General features: G+C 39.7%; 1 protein-coding gene across 2 annotated transcripts in view; it reads left to right on the top strand.

Annotated features, from left to right (window-relative positions):
• LOC116854151 (probable nuclear hormone receptor HR38) overlaps positions 1 to 12896 on the top strand; it is a 104776-nt gene extending 91880 nt beyond the window's left edge. For both annotated transcript variants that reach the window (XM_032835782.1, XM_032835783.1), the window contains 3 exons: positions 611 to 919; positions 2589 to 2823; positions 3782 to 12896. In XM_032835782.1, coding sequence (XP_032691673.1) covers positions 611 to 919; positions 2589 to 2823; positions 3782 to 4038 — 801 coding nt within the window. In that variant the 3' untranslated portion in view covers positions 4039 to 12896. The remainder of the gene's footprint in view (positions 1 to 610; positions 920 to 2588; positions 2824 to 3781) is intronic.
• The last annotated feature ends 3885 nt before the right edge of the window (positions 12897 to 16781 follow it).

Raw genomic sequence — 16781 nt, 5'->3', positions numbered from 1 at the left:
ATTCGCACTTAGATTCGCTAATCTTCTTCGAAGCTTAACGATGAACATTTGCATTGAAATAGATTAAGTGACCGTAAGTTGTACAGCTACTGAGGTAGTCGCGCTAGGTACCTTATTTTTAGTGACACATCATACAGGTTACTTGTAAATTTATTATTTATCAAGCAAGATGCATTAGAATTTATCTAGCAGAGACGTACAGATAATAAAAAGAAATATATATAAGTACTTAAATATGTGTATATATATTTCGAGTATTATACTATAAATTATGAACTTTCCATCGCCACATTTTGAAAATAAAAATGGTCAATAATTTTGAGATTTGTGTATAATATCTCTATATTATCCTTTAATATCATAGTAGTTTATCAAGATCTTAGGTGTAATTTATAAGATATTAAAAATAATTCGCTAAAAAATCTCAAAAGACACGTATAAAAAGTGCCAATTTTCATTGCAAATATATCAGCTCTCATCAATCTTTTACTAGTTGCACGAGCAGTTAGATAATATTTCACTGTATATACGGTGTAAGTTTCATAAAATTGCTACGAAATTCGTTTAATGATACAACTATTTTAAAAAGTGGTCCTTTATTGTTGGACAGGTCGTCAGGACAGACTCTCTGAAGGGACGGCGAGGTAGGCTGCCCTCGAAGCCCAAATCCCCGCAAGAATCTCCACCGAGCCCACCGGTCTCCCTGATCACCGCTCTGGTCCGCGCTCATCTGGACACAACTCCGGACAAGGCGAGCCTTGACTACTCGCAATATCGGCAACCAAGACCAGGCGATCCTCCCATCACCGAGGCCGAGAAGATCCAACAGTTCTACAATCTGTTGACGACTTCGATCGATGTCATCCGGAACTTTGCCGACAAAATCCCCGGTTTCACGGATCTCGTGCGGGAAGATCAGGTAAGGCAGTAATTTTAGACAAAGCGTTCCTTCCCACGCGATTTCTTGATATACATATCAAGAAAGTTTGATAGTTTTCCAAGGAAAAATTCCAATTATAGAGCTTTCATCTCGAAATTTCAATTAACCAGTAGGTTTGTGTCCTGTAATCTTCAACGAAAATATCGTTATTGTTATATTATAGAGCTTCCCTCTACTATGCATTATATCTGTGCAACCCTGCTTGAAAAATCCGATAAGAATTGATAGAAATATATAGAAATTTCATTGAAATACTATATGACTTACTTATATTGTAATTTATTTTTGACGATTAAATATTATAATAGATATGATTGAGTATTTATCTGAACGCACATGTCTTTTCATTTAATTTTATCATTTTTTATTAAAAACACGGTTCAGTTGTATACAGATTTTTCTTGTACGATTCTATCACACTCTTTTGATCAGGGAACAGCAACGATAATGTCGTTAAAAGTTACAGAACAGGCCTCTAGGGCGGATACAACCCGCGAGTTTATCATCGGCTTTTCCTTTTGTGTTCTTCGTAGTCTTCTTTTTTTTTCATTGTCGAGATGTGCGCCAATCTTACAGTCAGCTATATCATGGTCGGATATCGTGGTCGGATATCGAGTCTCAGGCGATATCCATTGGGAACTAGCGGTTATAGAGATCGATAGCTCATACATTTTCTAAAAGGTCAATCTTGACGAGCTTTCGACGCGATCGGCCGCTTGGCTGTCTGGTAGGCTGCTTCGTGCGACGGTAGACGTTAATTTGTTAATATGTCGCTACCAGCGGACATTTTGCCGTCTCAGACTGTTATTGTGTCTAAAGTGGATATTATTCCGTTGACAAGTGAATGCTCAATAAATCAATCAGCGGAATAAAAGAGATGCTGGTGCGTTACATGTTAATAAACGACCAGCTTCGGCGCCATTTATTTCTCGATTTAGCCAGCATGTGTGTGCACACAGAAAAATATCATTCTGTTGCTAAGAAAAGCGATCACTCGGTTTACTTACCCTCTTTACAGTGATGGCTACCTTCAATAAAGGATATCTTCTTTGTCTCACAAAGTACAGTTCTTAAATATACTTATCACAAATTTTGAAAAAACTCATCATTATGTACTCAAAAAAAGAATGTATTCTCTATAATAATATCATAAAACTTTGTCGAAGGGAAAGTTGGTTCGACTGTATGTAACTGAACTTTTGTTTTAATTTAATGTTCTTGATTAAAGTACTAAGTCTACTAAGATTTAAAATATATTTTGAGTATATTTGATGCTTATGATATAAATTTGTGGCGGATATATAAATGAAAATCATGAAATATTGAAGACGTTTATTTGAATCCAATATTTTTCTGTGTGAGTGTACACTGAAAAAAAAATATAGAAAGAATGTATATTTGCAAGATATAAAGTTTATTCACAGAAATTAACATTATTTTACGGAAATAAACTTTTCTCCGTGGAAATAAATTTTATATCCCACAAATAAATTTTCTGGTATCTTTTCCTCAATGTATACAATGTGTGTCTGTCTTTCGTTATATCACTTCATATCGCGGGTTATCCGAGAAGGTGATATTTCATCGTAATTCATCGGCGACACACTTGTGTCACGCTAATTTCGCGATGTAATTTCTGCCATTTCAGGAACTGCTCTTCCAATCGGCCAGCTTGGAACTGTTCGTGCTCAGGTTGGCGTACCGCACGAATCCGGACGACACGAAGCTGGTGTTTTGCAACGGCGTCGTTCTCGCGTTGGAGCAGTGTCAGCGCAGTTTCGGCGACTGGCTGCACAGCATCCTCGACTTCTGCAAAGCCCTTCACTTCTTGGAGGTCGACATCAGCGCCTTCGCCTGCCTGTGCGCCCTCACCCTCGTCACCGGTCAGTGTCGCCGTTACAATTCAATAAACTTCTCCACTCTGCGCTAAATGCACAATTAAGCGAATTGGCACGCACTCGTGCTACCACTATAAATATTAATTGCACAATTAACGTCGCGATTCGCCACTTTCACTTCGTTGCCTCGCCGGGTGGCCCTTTAGCGTTCATGCAGCACAGCACAACGGCACTTTCAATCTTCCTTCGTCCCGTACACCTTGCATTCTAGTTACATCGCGGTCTGTCTACGGGGTAAATAATTAATCCGTCGGCTCAATTAGTTATTGATGTTCCGACGAAAGAAACTGCGATACTCCGCGTTTTGCACGCGATCCGTTGGCGACTGAGCGTGCAGGTGTGCAGTCTGCAAGGGCGTTCAATCGCGGCCTCGATGATTCGATAGCTACGTATCGAAGACTGCCATGATTGATACGCGGTTTTCATGCATAAAGCTTGTTTTCTTCATCTTCAATGTTTAGACTTCTGGTCCGTGAAGCTTTTAACTGATGACGTCAGAAGTGAAAAAATATAGAATTTTGAATTTATTACATTTATTAAATATAGAATCTTGTATTTTCTCGTATCTGCCGCCATAAATCAAGATGGCTGCGACGAAGAAATAGAGGCTTTAACAGCGCAATACGCTCGAGTCTCTACTTACATTAAAGTGTTGTGAATTTGTTGACAAGTACATTGAGAATAAAATACTTGAAAATTTATTTGTATAAATATATTTATTTGTATAGATATAAAATTTATTCATAGAAATAAACTTTATCTTATACAGAAATAAAACATATAAACATTGTATCCCATAAATTAGAATTTTCAAGTGTTTTTTCTCAGTGTATAACTGCTCGTCTTGATCTTTTCGTCATAATCTTTCTCGATGAACTTCGCGAAAATCATCTCGAGGCAACAGCCACAACAACGTTGCTCAAGCTCGTGCGTATACTTGCAGAGAGGTACGGACTGAAGGAGCCGCAGCGCATGGAGCAGTTGCAGATGAAGATCATTTCGTCCTTGCGCGATCACGTGACTTACAACGCCGAGGCGCAGAGGAAGTCGCAGTACCTGTCCTACCTATTGGGAAAGCTACCGGAGCTGAGGAGTCTCTCGGTCCAGGGCCTCCAGCGGATCTTCTACCTGAAGCTGGAGGACCTGGTGCCGGCGCCGCCCCTGATCGAGACGATGTTCGTCGGTAGCTTGCCCTTCTAATTGCCCTCCGAGCCGAGCCTATGGCTTGCCAGCACATAGAACAATTACTTACTTTCAGACCCGTGCGGTTGCGTTATCTTTGTTCTGATTGCATCCTTCTTTAGTTCGTACACACGTAGCTTGATTCTTCTCTTGCGTGTAAGACCTCGTGCGATCGCGTGGAGTTACGCTCGGACCTTGACGCCCTGATGGCCGCTTCCCATCCGGAGGAGCACGGCTCGAGGGTCTCGTCGAGAAAAAGAAACAGAGAGCCGTTAACTGGTCGAACGGACGAGCACTGTCCGCGCGGATTCCACGCGGACGCTAACATTAAGGGAAAGTTTATTGTATGTACGTATGAGAGAACGGATGAACGAACGGACGAACGAGTGAACGAACGACTGCACGTGGATACGAGCGAGCGAATGAATGTGTGTGCGTCTGTGTGTGCGGTGTATGTGTGTATTATGCGCGAATGTGAGTATATAGAACGCCTGGAACGCAGGTCTCTGCGTGCGTGGCCGTGTCGGGTAGTAGGCCGTCGTCCGCTGTTACTATTAGTAGTGCATTACTGCTGCTGCTATTGCTGTTGCTGCTACTGTTGCTGCTGCTAACATCGTTCCATCGACGTGTGCCGCAACGGCCGTCGGTCGTTACTGGCTAACGCGGCCGATACGTACGTGGTAGCTTCGGCGGCTCCGACGCAACGCAACGGCAATCGCGAGCGAAGAAGGAAAGCAACCGGCCGCGAGTGTAAAACGAACGAGGCGAGTCGCGGACGGATATGTGGCGTGTTTCGCTAATCTCCCTTCTAGCTGTAGATTTCGTGCGGACTCGGGTGGACAGGAAGGAGGGGCTCCTCTCGCGGGCTCACCGCGTGAAGGACGCGAATTTTTCTCACTTTTCTACCTAGTTTGTACGAGGCTCTCCATGTGCGAGCGCGCGCGCGCACATACGCACGCACGCGCGCACGCACACACGCATTCACGTCGAGTTCTCCTCGGCTCGCCTCCTTGTCGCTCCCCACGGCCGACTACCCGCTCGCTACCCGCCACTTCTCAACCACGTGTATTACCTTCGGCAATACCTTGCCCGTCGCGGGGAAACGCATTGGCGATTCGCAACATATCAGAGCAACGGCGGAGAGGGCGCGAGAGACCCTTCGACCCTCCCGTCTTGACAGTAGACGTAGGATGTGACTATATTCAGTCGCGCTTTCAACGCCGCCGGACGATGCCGAGTGTAGACGCGTGTCGGGGGATGCGTTGCGCTTGTCTCGCATTTTTTTCAACGCGTGTTCCCCAAAAGCAATCGCCGCGGTTCCGTGTTTTGTCGCGAATTCAGTGTTCTCGTCTTTCTCATTTAGACCATTCATACACATACATACATACGCACATACATACACACGTCTCTCTCTGTCACGATAACGTGCTCTTTGAATTCTAGAATTGAGTCGACGTTTGGAAGAGCAATAAATCATATTCGCGCTGATGGAAACTGGAGTACAAGCGAGAGCCATGAATTCACGCGCATTCGAAGGCTGTAGTATAGTAAGCGAGCACGCGTCCCTAGAGTATCTCTACGTGCTAATGAAAAATGAGTTAGGAGTGGCGCTATTATTTTATGAGTTCAAAACGGGACTGTGGAGAAGTTATTCTGCTGGGTATATCGCAATCGTAGTATTTTTATAGACACTTTTTACACATTTTACACTGTCATCGTGCGTTAATCGCAAGTTCATGAAGGATTCAGCAAATATTTTAGAGAGCCCGCGATTCATGAAGCTCCTTCCCTCTCTCGCGCGCACTCTTGGCACACTCGCGAACTCATTCGGCATCGTCGGCGCCGCTGAAGCGTCGCGTCTGTGGCGCGTGGTCGATGTCGATATCGACCCTTTACCACTACTCTTGCGTTTAATGTGATTTTAGAGAGCTAAGGCGAACAACACGGGTCCGCCTCGTTCGGGGGCCGAGAAGAAAGAGAGAGCGTCTTGCGCGACGGCGAGGCGGGCCCGGCTTAAAGTTACCTATTACGTTATGACATTTACTTTTAATCAAACTAACGTAGAGTGTCCTATTTATATACGTATAACGCGCCGCTACTACTACTTAACTATTACAACTACTATACTTTACTATACCGTTACTTACTACTACTCATTGATAGCGTTACTATTCTATGACGTTACTACCACTACTACCACTGTTACCAGCGCTACCTTTTACTACCACCTTGTGTTACCATTGTCTCGCTACAGTAAGCTTCGCCGTCGCCGTCGTCATCGTCGTTGTCGTCGTCGTCGTCGTCGTCGCCATCGTTAAAGCGCCCTTCATTGCACCTTCAGTGCCCTTCGACCGACGCCTTCGACAGACGACAGAGGATGCTGGTCGGATCTCTTCAAGCGAGCGTCTTCGCCGGCGGGATCACCGCAGTCGACACGCATCTCTGTTTTCAGTGTATATCTTGATATTTTATCCACGTTCAAATACCGTAAAAGTACCGTGAAGTTGGATCGTACCGCCGACGGTGACTTTGCATTGCAGTGAAAAGAGATCCTGTGATTAATTGTTTCAGTTCCGAATTTCTCCGAGTGGAAGCTCTGAAATATTCTTTCTCTCTCTTTCAGTTCCGATTGATTCTTTAAATTGTCAAGAAAGAACATTTCATTGCTTTTTTCCAGCTTATCGTGATGCACCATGAGAGAAATATTTTAATATTAATTTATTTTGGCGAGATATAAGGTTTCTTGACAGAGATAAACTCTGTATCCTACAAATAAATTTTCAAGTATTTTTTTCTCTGTGTGTGCAACTACAGTTTTATTGCTCAATTCGACCGAGTGCTGCAAAATTATTTTGATCAATAATCGAGGATCGAAACATTAAGATACACTATATGTTTCTCAAGAAAGTTGCTTAAATCTAATGCATGCAATTCGGAACAATAGTCTATAATCTACGGCGTTAACATCATCTATAGTTGCTTCCTAACTACCAGTCGATTATCTTCTCAGACGTTATTGAAGTCCTCTTCTCGAAGAACTGTTCGATGCAAAGTTACCTCTGCCAGTGCAATCTTACGAATAACCACCGCCGCTATCGCAACGCGATCCGAGTTTCGTAACTCGACAGATCAGGCATTGTCTTTACGCCGTGATCTACATAAAAACGCGACACACGCGCACACACATACACACAGATACACATACATATACAGAAACCACATTAATTACCTATACGTGCACAATAGATACGATAATTACGTGTGTATATGTTAATCTAAAGCCGTGTACATCCGCAAATGTCCGACGCCACGTGAACTGAGTGGAATCGACTCGGGTCGACTTCGTCCCTCATCAGCTCTCTATACGATTATGATTCCTCGAATTAACGTGTCTTACATTCCGTATTTCGCGGCATCACACGCAACGAAGTTATACGGAAGAAATTAAACGCTCGCGCACGCAGTTTCGCCGCTGGAAACGGAAGTCGTCTCTGTTCCATCTTTGACCGTGATTGCCCCGGTTCTTTCGCAAGCCATCGCGATATACTTCGAGAATTCTTCTACGACTCTAGTTATTAACTTAAAAATTAATGCTTTGCGGCCTGGAAAGTTTAAATATTATTCCGCATCGAGACAATTCTGCGCCCAAACGTAATTAATTTGGAAGATCGAAGCAAGTTTTCTGTCATACATTGAGAGAACAAGATCGGCTAAAACGAATCTGAAGTTGAGCGAATTTGATTGCATCGGCTGTGTAATCGAATCGAATAAAAATTGAACCTGTTCAATAGTCTAACGTAGGAATTTTAACTCAGAAATTCAGTCAAATGCAAAAGGTTGATAGAAGTACTAAGATATAGTTACACGGACGCTATAAATGTTCTTTCAACTGACAAAAAAGGCTGATTTAACTGCATAGTGTGAGTAATTTCATCTTTGGATGGAAATTTTCTTAAGTAAATTAGACATTTAGAAGCACATTGAACTGATGATTTTGGTAAATGGACGATTTAAATATTACGTTATTCTCTCTGATAATACTATGCAGCTCATTCAACTCGGGAGAAAAGTTCGACTTCTTACTTATTGTTACATTTGACAACTCGCTTTGGTTACTTCTCTCAATAGTCAAGTCAACATCGAATTTAATCAAGTTTACTGAATACTCGTTCGATATAAATCAGAGCATCAAAATTATGCTGAAAGAGTTAAATTAATGCGTCGTGTGCGACCCAGAAATTGAGCTCGCTCAACTCGATTCTAGCTGTATCAATCAATATTTTTTTATATAGTGCACAAAATCACATATCCGAGAAAAAAAAATGCGCAATGATACTTAATCGCCCAGAGTTTAAATGGACGAAGCAACATTGGCCGTGAAGGATTAACCAGTAATTGTGGTATTACTACGTGTTAATAATTGTTACAAAGAGGCGATGTGCTGCGGGGCTCGCCATAGTGATTCACTTCGACACGCTCGTGACGTAATGCGAGATTTCCGGTTGTTTCGCGATATCCGCTCATTTCCAATCTAGAAAATGATAGATTCGCGAGGCAGTTAATTTACATCGCGGAAAAGGAGACACGCTATTGCTCCAAAATGTTCATTTCGGACGTTCTACAGCGGCGCCGGGAACATTATGCAAAATACTCTGTAATGCATAACATATCCGCCGTAATACGCTTATCACACATGGCGAGCGCAGCGGACATTGCTGTTACAGTGGCCGATATCAGCGCGATATCTCCTATAACGCGAGCATAGCGTTGCGCGCACACGAGCACACGCGATAACGGCTTAATTAATCTCGATCTATTTAATGTTCCAATTATACGCGCGAAGGGACACGACAGAAATTCCGTTTCTCACGAGCGAAGCCTGCGGTATCGCCGTAAAAATCCGAGTCGATGGGTGACGCGTCAGATCCTCCCCTTTGGACAGGGAGCGACAGGAAGGGGCAAATTGTGCTCCCCTGAGAGAGCGTTTTCACGTGCGCCGGTTTGATCCATTAACTCGTCCACGTTTGCGGATGGATACGCGTGCAAGTGTTCAAAAGACAAAATGCCCGGTGAGAATGCAAGGTAAACAGGATCCGAGGGTGCAAAGGCTGGGCGACCCTTGCGATCGAAATTAGGGTAACACGGGCAAAAGCGTCGACTCTGTTACTTGTTCGAGGATCGTGCGAGAGATACCAAACATTCGGAAGCGCTTGCTCTCGCTGGGAAAATCGTTTCGCGCCGCGAAGTCGATAGCAATAAGCATCTAGAGGGCTGTTCTTACTTAAAATAGCACAGACGGTGCCAATGAGCCGCCAAGATATTTTATAAGGGAGATGGACGATAGTTTTTACGAATTGTCGTTTGAAGACGTTTAGAGGCGTGAAACTGTTTACATATGAAAGGACACTAGTCACTTAACGACGTTACTGGTCTGTGAATCTCGCCTTTAGAATTTCTAAAAATGAATACCTCTTAAGAGCGTGCAAAGTCGCTTAGCATAATTACGTGAAATCGTTGCAAAAATATCTCTAGGCGTATAGGGAGAATGTTAAGGCTTGAGCTTGGAATATTTGCGAAACCTGGCTGTTTCCTGATGAATATAAATATTTTTGTCCGTCCTGTGCGCGCGAAGATGGGCAATCAATGATAGACCAGTTGGGCGGGAATTGAGCAGAAGATTCTGGCTAAGATGAAAGCGAGAAGTAAAATTGAGAGAGAAGTAAAAGTAATAATTTTGATATAATTCAGATAAAAAAGTAATAATTTTGTATCCATGCGATAAAACAAGCAGTGGTCATTGGCACCGACCTGTCGCAATATAAGAAAAAAGCAAAAAAAAAAACGAAAAAAGATAAAATCGTTTTTCATATTTGTAAGAGACGCTCCGACGCGATCGGAATTCTCGAGGACGAGCGCTTTGGCCGAGACTCGCCTTATCCTCTTCTCATATCAAGCTTCATCTTTTGACGGGATCCTCGAGCAGGGGGATCGACTTGTTTTCGTCCGTGCGAATAAAGTGTTGAGTCCAGTGGAGATTTCGGGAGAGGAGTTATCATCGGTCAGATGAAGATCGAGTTCGAGGTCGAGATTTCGCAGAGGGCTCAACTAGAGCGAGGAAACCCCAAGTTCCAGCCTCCCCCGTGCGGAGGGTGGAATGGATTCGAGGCGCGACGTGTGTTTTTGTTCCTACGCATATGTAGCTATGTATAAATATGTATATTTTTTCTTTTCTCAACGAGAGTCTGCGCGAAAACAAGCGCGAGACTGATGTGTCTTCCGCTCCTGATCGCGAAAAATCGTCCCTGGACCCAGCGCTGCGGCGAATTATTTTTTACGAGAAACTCGTCATAGGGAGGACAGGCGAGACAGGAGGATACGCGAGGAACAGGAGGAAGAGCGGGGGAGGAAGGGCAGGATCGTTCGGGCATGATTATATGGTGGGAGTCGTCGCTCCCGCGCGACGGAACGAACGAGATCGTCCTGACATTGTTGTTTAACCGATTATCTGTCATTGCTGTAACGAAATAACAGTCAATTCCGTTAGGTGTATAAAATTCCCCTTTCCCCGTTTCATCGATGTATACAATAAATGTTCGATCAACAGATTATTTAATTCTCTCCGAAGTTTTGTTAATAAATTATTTCTCGATCGACACACATCGCAACTGAGTTTATTCGAGGACGATTTATCGCTGGTTAATGAAGCGGCGTGCGTTCGTGTGTGCACAGGGTGTCATCCCCTCGTGAAAATTACACGGAAACTGAAAATTATACGGAAACTGTCGGTCCTTCGTCAAAATGATGGAGAGGTAACTACGAGAAGAGAAAACACACGAATGCGCTGTACTAATTTCTTTTAAACTTTCCGGAGAGAGTCCGCGATTGGTTTTCGATTTCGATAGAGTTCCTTCTGAAGAAGTTATTGGGCTCTTTCTATCTTAAGTACAGCTAATTGTCTTGGTGTTATTTCAGACAGCACAGTGCTTTTTTCGACACGTGTTAATTCATACATTTTTCATCGAAAATATTTTTCTCTTATCCTCACCGCAGAAAGGAACACGTTTGTTTCCTATAAAAAATATTAATTGTATAGTTACTTTATTCTTGCAAAAAAATAATTGAAGCATAGATATAGTGTATTCAATCATATACTTCTTCTCTTTCTGTAAATCTCAACCACAGGCACAATACTCTCGCTACAATATACGCTACTCAGATTCTTGTTCAGAATTAAATCCAAATTTTCCAGTTGAATTATGTGATATTATATCTATAATTACGATTCAACTGAATAGCTTGTATCTAACTCTGAACTGAAATCTGAGTATCTCATCTGAAATTTACTTCAGGCGAGATATTTGAATTTAGAGTTAGATGTGAGTTTGTCAGCCTTATTATTAGCGATCTTTCCAAGATTATATGATGCAGATAAAAATCTCAAACCTAACTCTAAATTCGGATTTGAGTATTTCACGTGGCATAAGTTTCTGGTAAAGACTATTAATAATACGGAGCTTAATAAGGATTCAATTTAAATTAATAGATTTAGTCTAAATTAGTGGTTTGCGCATAAGTATTACGTTTTGACGAATCAGATACGTTTGACGAATAGATTTATTTGCGTTTCGAGATATGAAATTCTCTTCAAAATTACGAGGTTTTGTTTCCCAATTAATTTTCACCGGTCCACTCTGTCGTACGAACGTCCGCACGCTCGACTAAAGACTCGCATTTATAAATATGTACAACACAATGTACACGTGCATATATAACACATATGCATATATGAAGGATGAGCGTTGCACCGGAAATAAATCTACTCAGTTAATTAATTAACGCAAATAAATAAATAAACAAACAAACAAACGGACACACACATACACACATATGCTTTTACACAGGTAAACAGTGCGAACGGCTGCCAGCCATTGTTCACGTAAGTTTAGAAAGTGGATTCGCACTAAAACTACTAGTTATTCCGACTTATTGTCGATCTTTCTCCTTCCCCTTTCTTACACGCTGCGTCTCATATGACGCAGACGATCGTATGTATTAATCGCGAAACCAAACAAAGCGAGGAAAGTCGAAGGAAACGACGAAAACGTCGGCGTGTCGATAGGGCTGAAAAGTCGGAATTGCGCGCCGCGCGAGGTCATTTGATCCCACTGTACAATTGCGCGATTGATGCGCCAGAGGAAAACGAAAAAATGGATAATGAGACGGAGAGAAAGTGGCGACAGGTGTAACTTCGAGGAGTGACAATAAAGAAATCACGAGAGAAGGATACTCTCGGCGCGTGATCGTCGACCTTTTCATCCTAACGACCGTCGAACACGGCGGCGTGTTGCATTATATCATAATGAATATGTTACTGTGTAATATTGTATTAGAGTATACTACACACACATAAACACACACATACACACAAACACAGATATGTATACATGCGCGCACATTTATGAAACCTTCTTTCCGGCCTGATTCGTTGTAATTCTGTGCCGAGCCACACACAGTTTCCTCTCTCGCTTGAAATAATATATAAATAAATATATAAAGAAATATATAAATATATAAATACAGATATACATAAATAAATATATATATATATATACATAAAAATGAATAAATATATTATATATACGTATATAAATATATATATAAAAAAATATATATAAATATATACTTTCGATATATGACGAGGATGCAGTTTAAAGGCAAGACATGAGAACAAAAAAAATTATAACGATTATATTTTATAAATAAAAAATTGACATGTGATATAGATGGTAAGGCACGCGAGAATGCGTTGCGATGCATTACGAAAGCAAATGTATTCTGTATATCGTTTCATTAAATCTACTAAAACGATCAGTCAACTGAGAGTCTTTTATGCCCTTTCTGCTCGAAATCTTCTTACCTTTTCTCTTCGTTTTTCTCTCTTACTCTCCATCTTGGTTCCCCAAAGCAATTCACGGTACATCAGACAATAATTCAAGGATGGCATTTCGAGTCGTTCCCATCCTTGAAACCTTAGGGAAGCTCGCAGTTATGCGCATCTAGCGATGGTTCTAACACATTGATACCGCTTTTCAAATATTGCAAATACCGCTTTCAAATTCAAATATGCGAGTGAACACTGTAGACTCAGACGATGTTGCTCTTCCACTTAATAAGTAATCTGTTCCTTTCAGCTGCACTGCTTCACTGGTGCAATAAGTTAAAGTAAGATAAAATATATTTGTCTCATTCTAACTTGCACCAATGCAGCAATGCGCTGAAAAGAACAGACTTAAGCTTGATTTACGGGCGCTTTCATTAGCAATCAGCAAATGCGAAGAAGTATGAAAGATAAAACTGACCGATCGATTAATCGATTACAGCGAAAGTAGATGCAATTCGAATAACATTTCGAATAACAAAGACCTAAAGTTGGATTTTCGTGAATATATGAGAAAAAGGTGAGGTATATACATGACATTTTTTTAAGGAAATATACTCATGGATCTTGTGTATAACGATATGTTACAAACTTCTTTCAACTCAAACACTCTGTGAATTTGAGTTAGAGGAAAGTTCTCATTATTATTATCACATTGATAATCACATCTTTGCGCATTGATCGGACAATAATTATGGTTATCAAACGATCGTTGCCATACAACTTAATTATAGGTTACAGCCGTATTGAATAGATACACGATTTATTACTCTTAGCAATCGTACGTCAACCGTGTCACTACTATTCTCTACTAATTACGTCGTTCGTCTCAGGAGATTTCTGTTGGGTAACAAAGTGACAGTTATTGAGCCGTTAACATTCCAATCATATTGCACCTAATGACTTGACATTAAAAGTACTGAGATTTGTATATCTCTTAGAACGACTTAGACGTTTGTTTCTTTAATTGCATTGGAATTATACTTAAACGAAGGTAGGACACACGAGGACAGATACATTTTCACAAGTACGAGAATATAAAAAAAGGCAAAAGAAGCAGTAGTGCAGTTACTGATAATTGCACTAATATAACGGCGTTATAATTTTGTGCGTCAAGAAATAATTTATAAAATAATTTATCAATTGCTTTATTTCTCTCATCACATACAAATCTAAAATTATGCATTTGAAATTAAAGATTTATTTTACTCATGAAAAATTAGTAAAATTTAACACTTTTGGAGACTGTGAAATTTCTGCAAAAATAATGACAACAAGATGTTTCTAGAAGAATTTTACAACTTATAGTCTTCAATTTAGAGATACATGTTCGAATATAAGGTTTACACATTACATTACTATAAGAATATATATTTAAATCGTTAAATATTACATTTTTTATGAAGTCTGTCAAGTTATATTACAGAAGTTGTAAACAGAAAATGTTACGTAAATAACGCTTACATAGCTTGAAATCGCAGATCTTCCTCTTTAAATCGCATACCTTTTGAAATATCTTTTAAATGAAAATTGTAATACCATTTTCTTTCTTAATTATTTTTTTACTTTCTAATTACTTAACTGAATTTTGACGTTAACACAATAAATATTCTTTCAGTTTTAATCACTTATAAAAAGCGGACGAAGCAACGTACGATGTGTTTACTATGTAATTATTAGAAAGCTTTAAGTTTTTTCTTTAAAATACGTATTTTACACTTTTGATAAAAAGTTTTTGATTTGATATGTAGAAATTCAATTACAAAATAAAGTTTAAAATTAAATAAAATTTGCGACTTCTTATATACGAGACTATACTTGATAAAAATGAAAACAACATTATAGTTTAAACATATAACAAAAACTGGAAACTTTATACTGTAAAATGTTTCTCGAACCATTTTGTTATCGTCATTTTTTCCAAAGTTATAGTCCATTGAAGTTTGCCTATTTTTCTCTCGACCCTGACTCTTCATTAAAGATGGTAGCAACTCATAGAGCGAAGATTTTAGAATTACACTTTGGAATAAAAAACTTTCTAGATCTGACTACAAAATTCCAAAGATACTATATAAAGAAGAGCTTGAGAATTCTATAAAGAAAAAAAAAACAAGAAGAAGAAAAGGTCCATAAAAGTTTCTTGAAACGATTTTTCCGACGCGCCCTCTAAAGAAGTGGATATAAAACATATCAACTACACCAACCTTTCTATATTATCGATTAAATCTTTTGGTTCGTGTCTGTACTATATTCAGAAAATTAGAATTTATAAATAAAATTAATTTCTTGGTATATAATTGTCTGTTTACACACGTACTCTTAGTACAGCTTAACAAACATCATTAAAATTAAAATTTTGTATTTATCGAACCTTGATTCGTATAGCATTATAAATAAGCACTCTATGAGGACTTTTATATTTAAAAATAAATGCAGAAAATAGACACTAAAATTTATAAAATATTTAAACTATTATATTATTATTAGCTTTGCCAAAGTTATAACATGTTGAATCTTATTAATTTTTTGTTTTTAATTAAACTATACATTTGAAAATTTAAAAAAATATAAATTTAAAAATAATATTAAAACTTAAAAAATAGTAAAATTTCAAAATACTATAACTCTCTCCCTCTTTCTCTTTTTTCTATATTTTTTTTCTATATTTTAAAACAATAAGCGGCTATCAGAAATTAATGTATGATTATTGTATAATCGATTATTTGGATCTCTTTTTTTGCAATATAACAAAATATCATTAAAAATTTGGTTTTTTTCTTGTTAAATTTTCGTGAAGGCAAAGGGACTCCGAGAGGCTTAAAGATAATTGAAGAAAAACGACATTACCCAATCAGCACAAGGACGTTCTCAAGACGTTCAAGAAGAGATTTGAAGACGTTTTCAGAAACGTCCGGATGAAAGCCTCACGGAGAAAATAGGACGTCCTTAAATGGTCCACAGGACCACTAGTAGAAGACGTCCTCAGATAGTCCACAAGACATGTTGAGAACAGCACAAGGACGTCCTCAGGACATCCCGTGAATATGTATACGTACTAATTAAGTATCGACCAGTTTTAATTATTTAATATAAACATTTAGACATATGACATATATATTTAACTTAAACATTTAGAATATGTAATAAAGTATTAATTTTATAAAATCTTCTTCATCAACTATTTTGATGTTTCTATGTGTATATACAGATCTATGTGTATATACAGATCTACATATATTTAACATTTAATTCATGAAATTACATTTCTGCAATTATCTCCATTGTTTGTCAGTGAACACAAGTTCATCGACAAACTTACTAGCAGGAGGTTATTAAATAGTGAAATTTTCTATTACGCTAAATCCTTTAAAGCCAATGAATTTTAAGTATTACCTCGTCGAAATATTACCTCTATTTCGAACATTCATATCAAAAGACCCGCCATCATAACGGCCATTCTGCGCACGACTGCGCGGCTAATGCATTATACTGTCGCGCCACCAAGTGGTGAGCTCGTGGCAGCTGCGCGTGCGCGCTAGGTGCATCCGCGCGCGCGGAGAAAATAGTCCGCACTCACAAAGACATAACACTGTCGCGGTTGAAAAAATGCGACGATAGTTTCACATTTGGGAAAATCGCCGCCTCGTCATTGCGTCATTCGTCATGAACGGCGTCGCGTTTCCGCGTCCCTCATGTCGCGTATCGGACTGTTCATGCGGAGCGGGCGCGAGAATATCAAAGGTGTGAGTATCACTACGCCGCACGTTGCTGCGCTGCGTGACGGAAACGAGCGCGCGCCAAGGGGAGCAAAAGAGGAAGAAGA

The sequence above is a fragment of the Odontomachus brunneus genome, unplaced genomic scaffold (genome assembly GCF_010583005.1).
Source record: "Odontomachus brunneus isolate Ranch 3 - 2012 unplaced genomic scaffold, Obru_v1 Obru_scaffold_008, whole genome shotgun sequence".
Classification (NCBI taxonomy): domain Eukaryota; kingdom Metazoa; phylum Arthropoda; class Insecta; order Hymenoptera; family Formicidae; genus Odontomachus; species Odontomachus brunneus.
The sequence above is the reverse complement of the archived record's forward strand: the minus strand, read 5'-3'. Positions and strand labels throughout refer to the sequence as shown.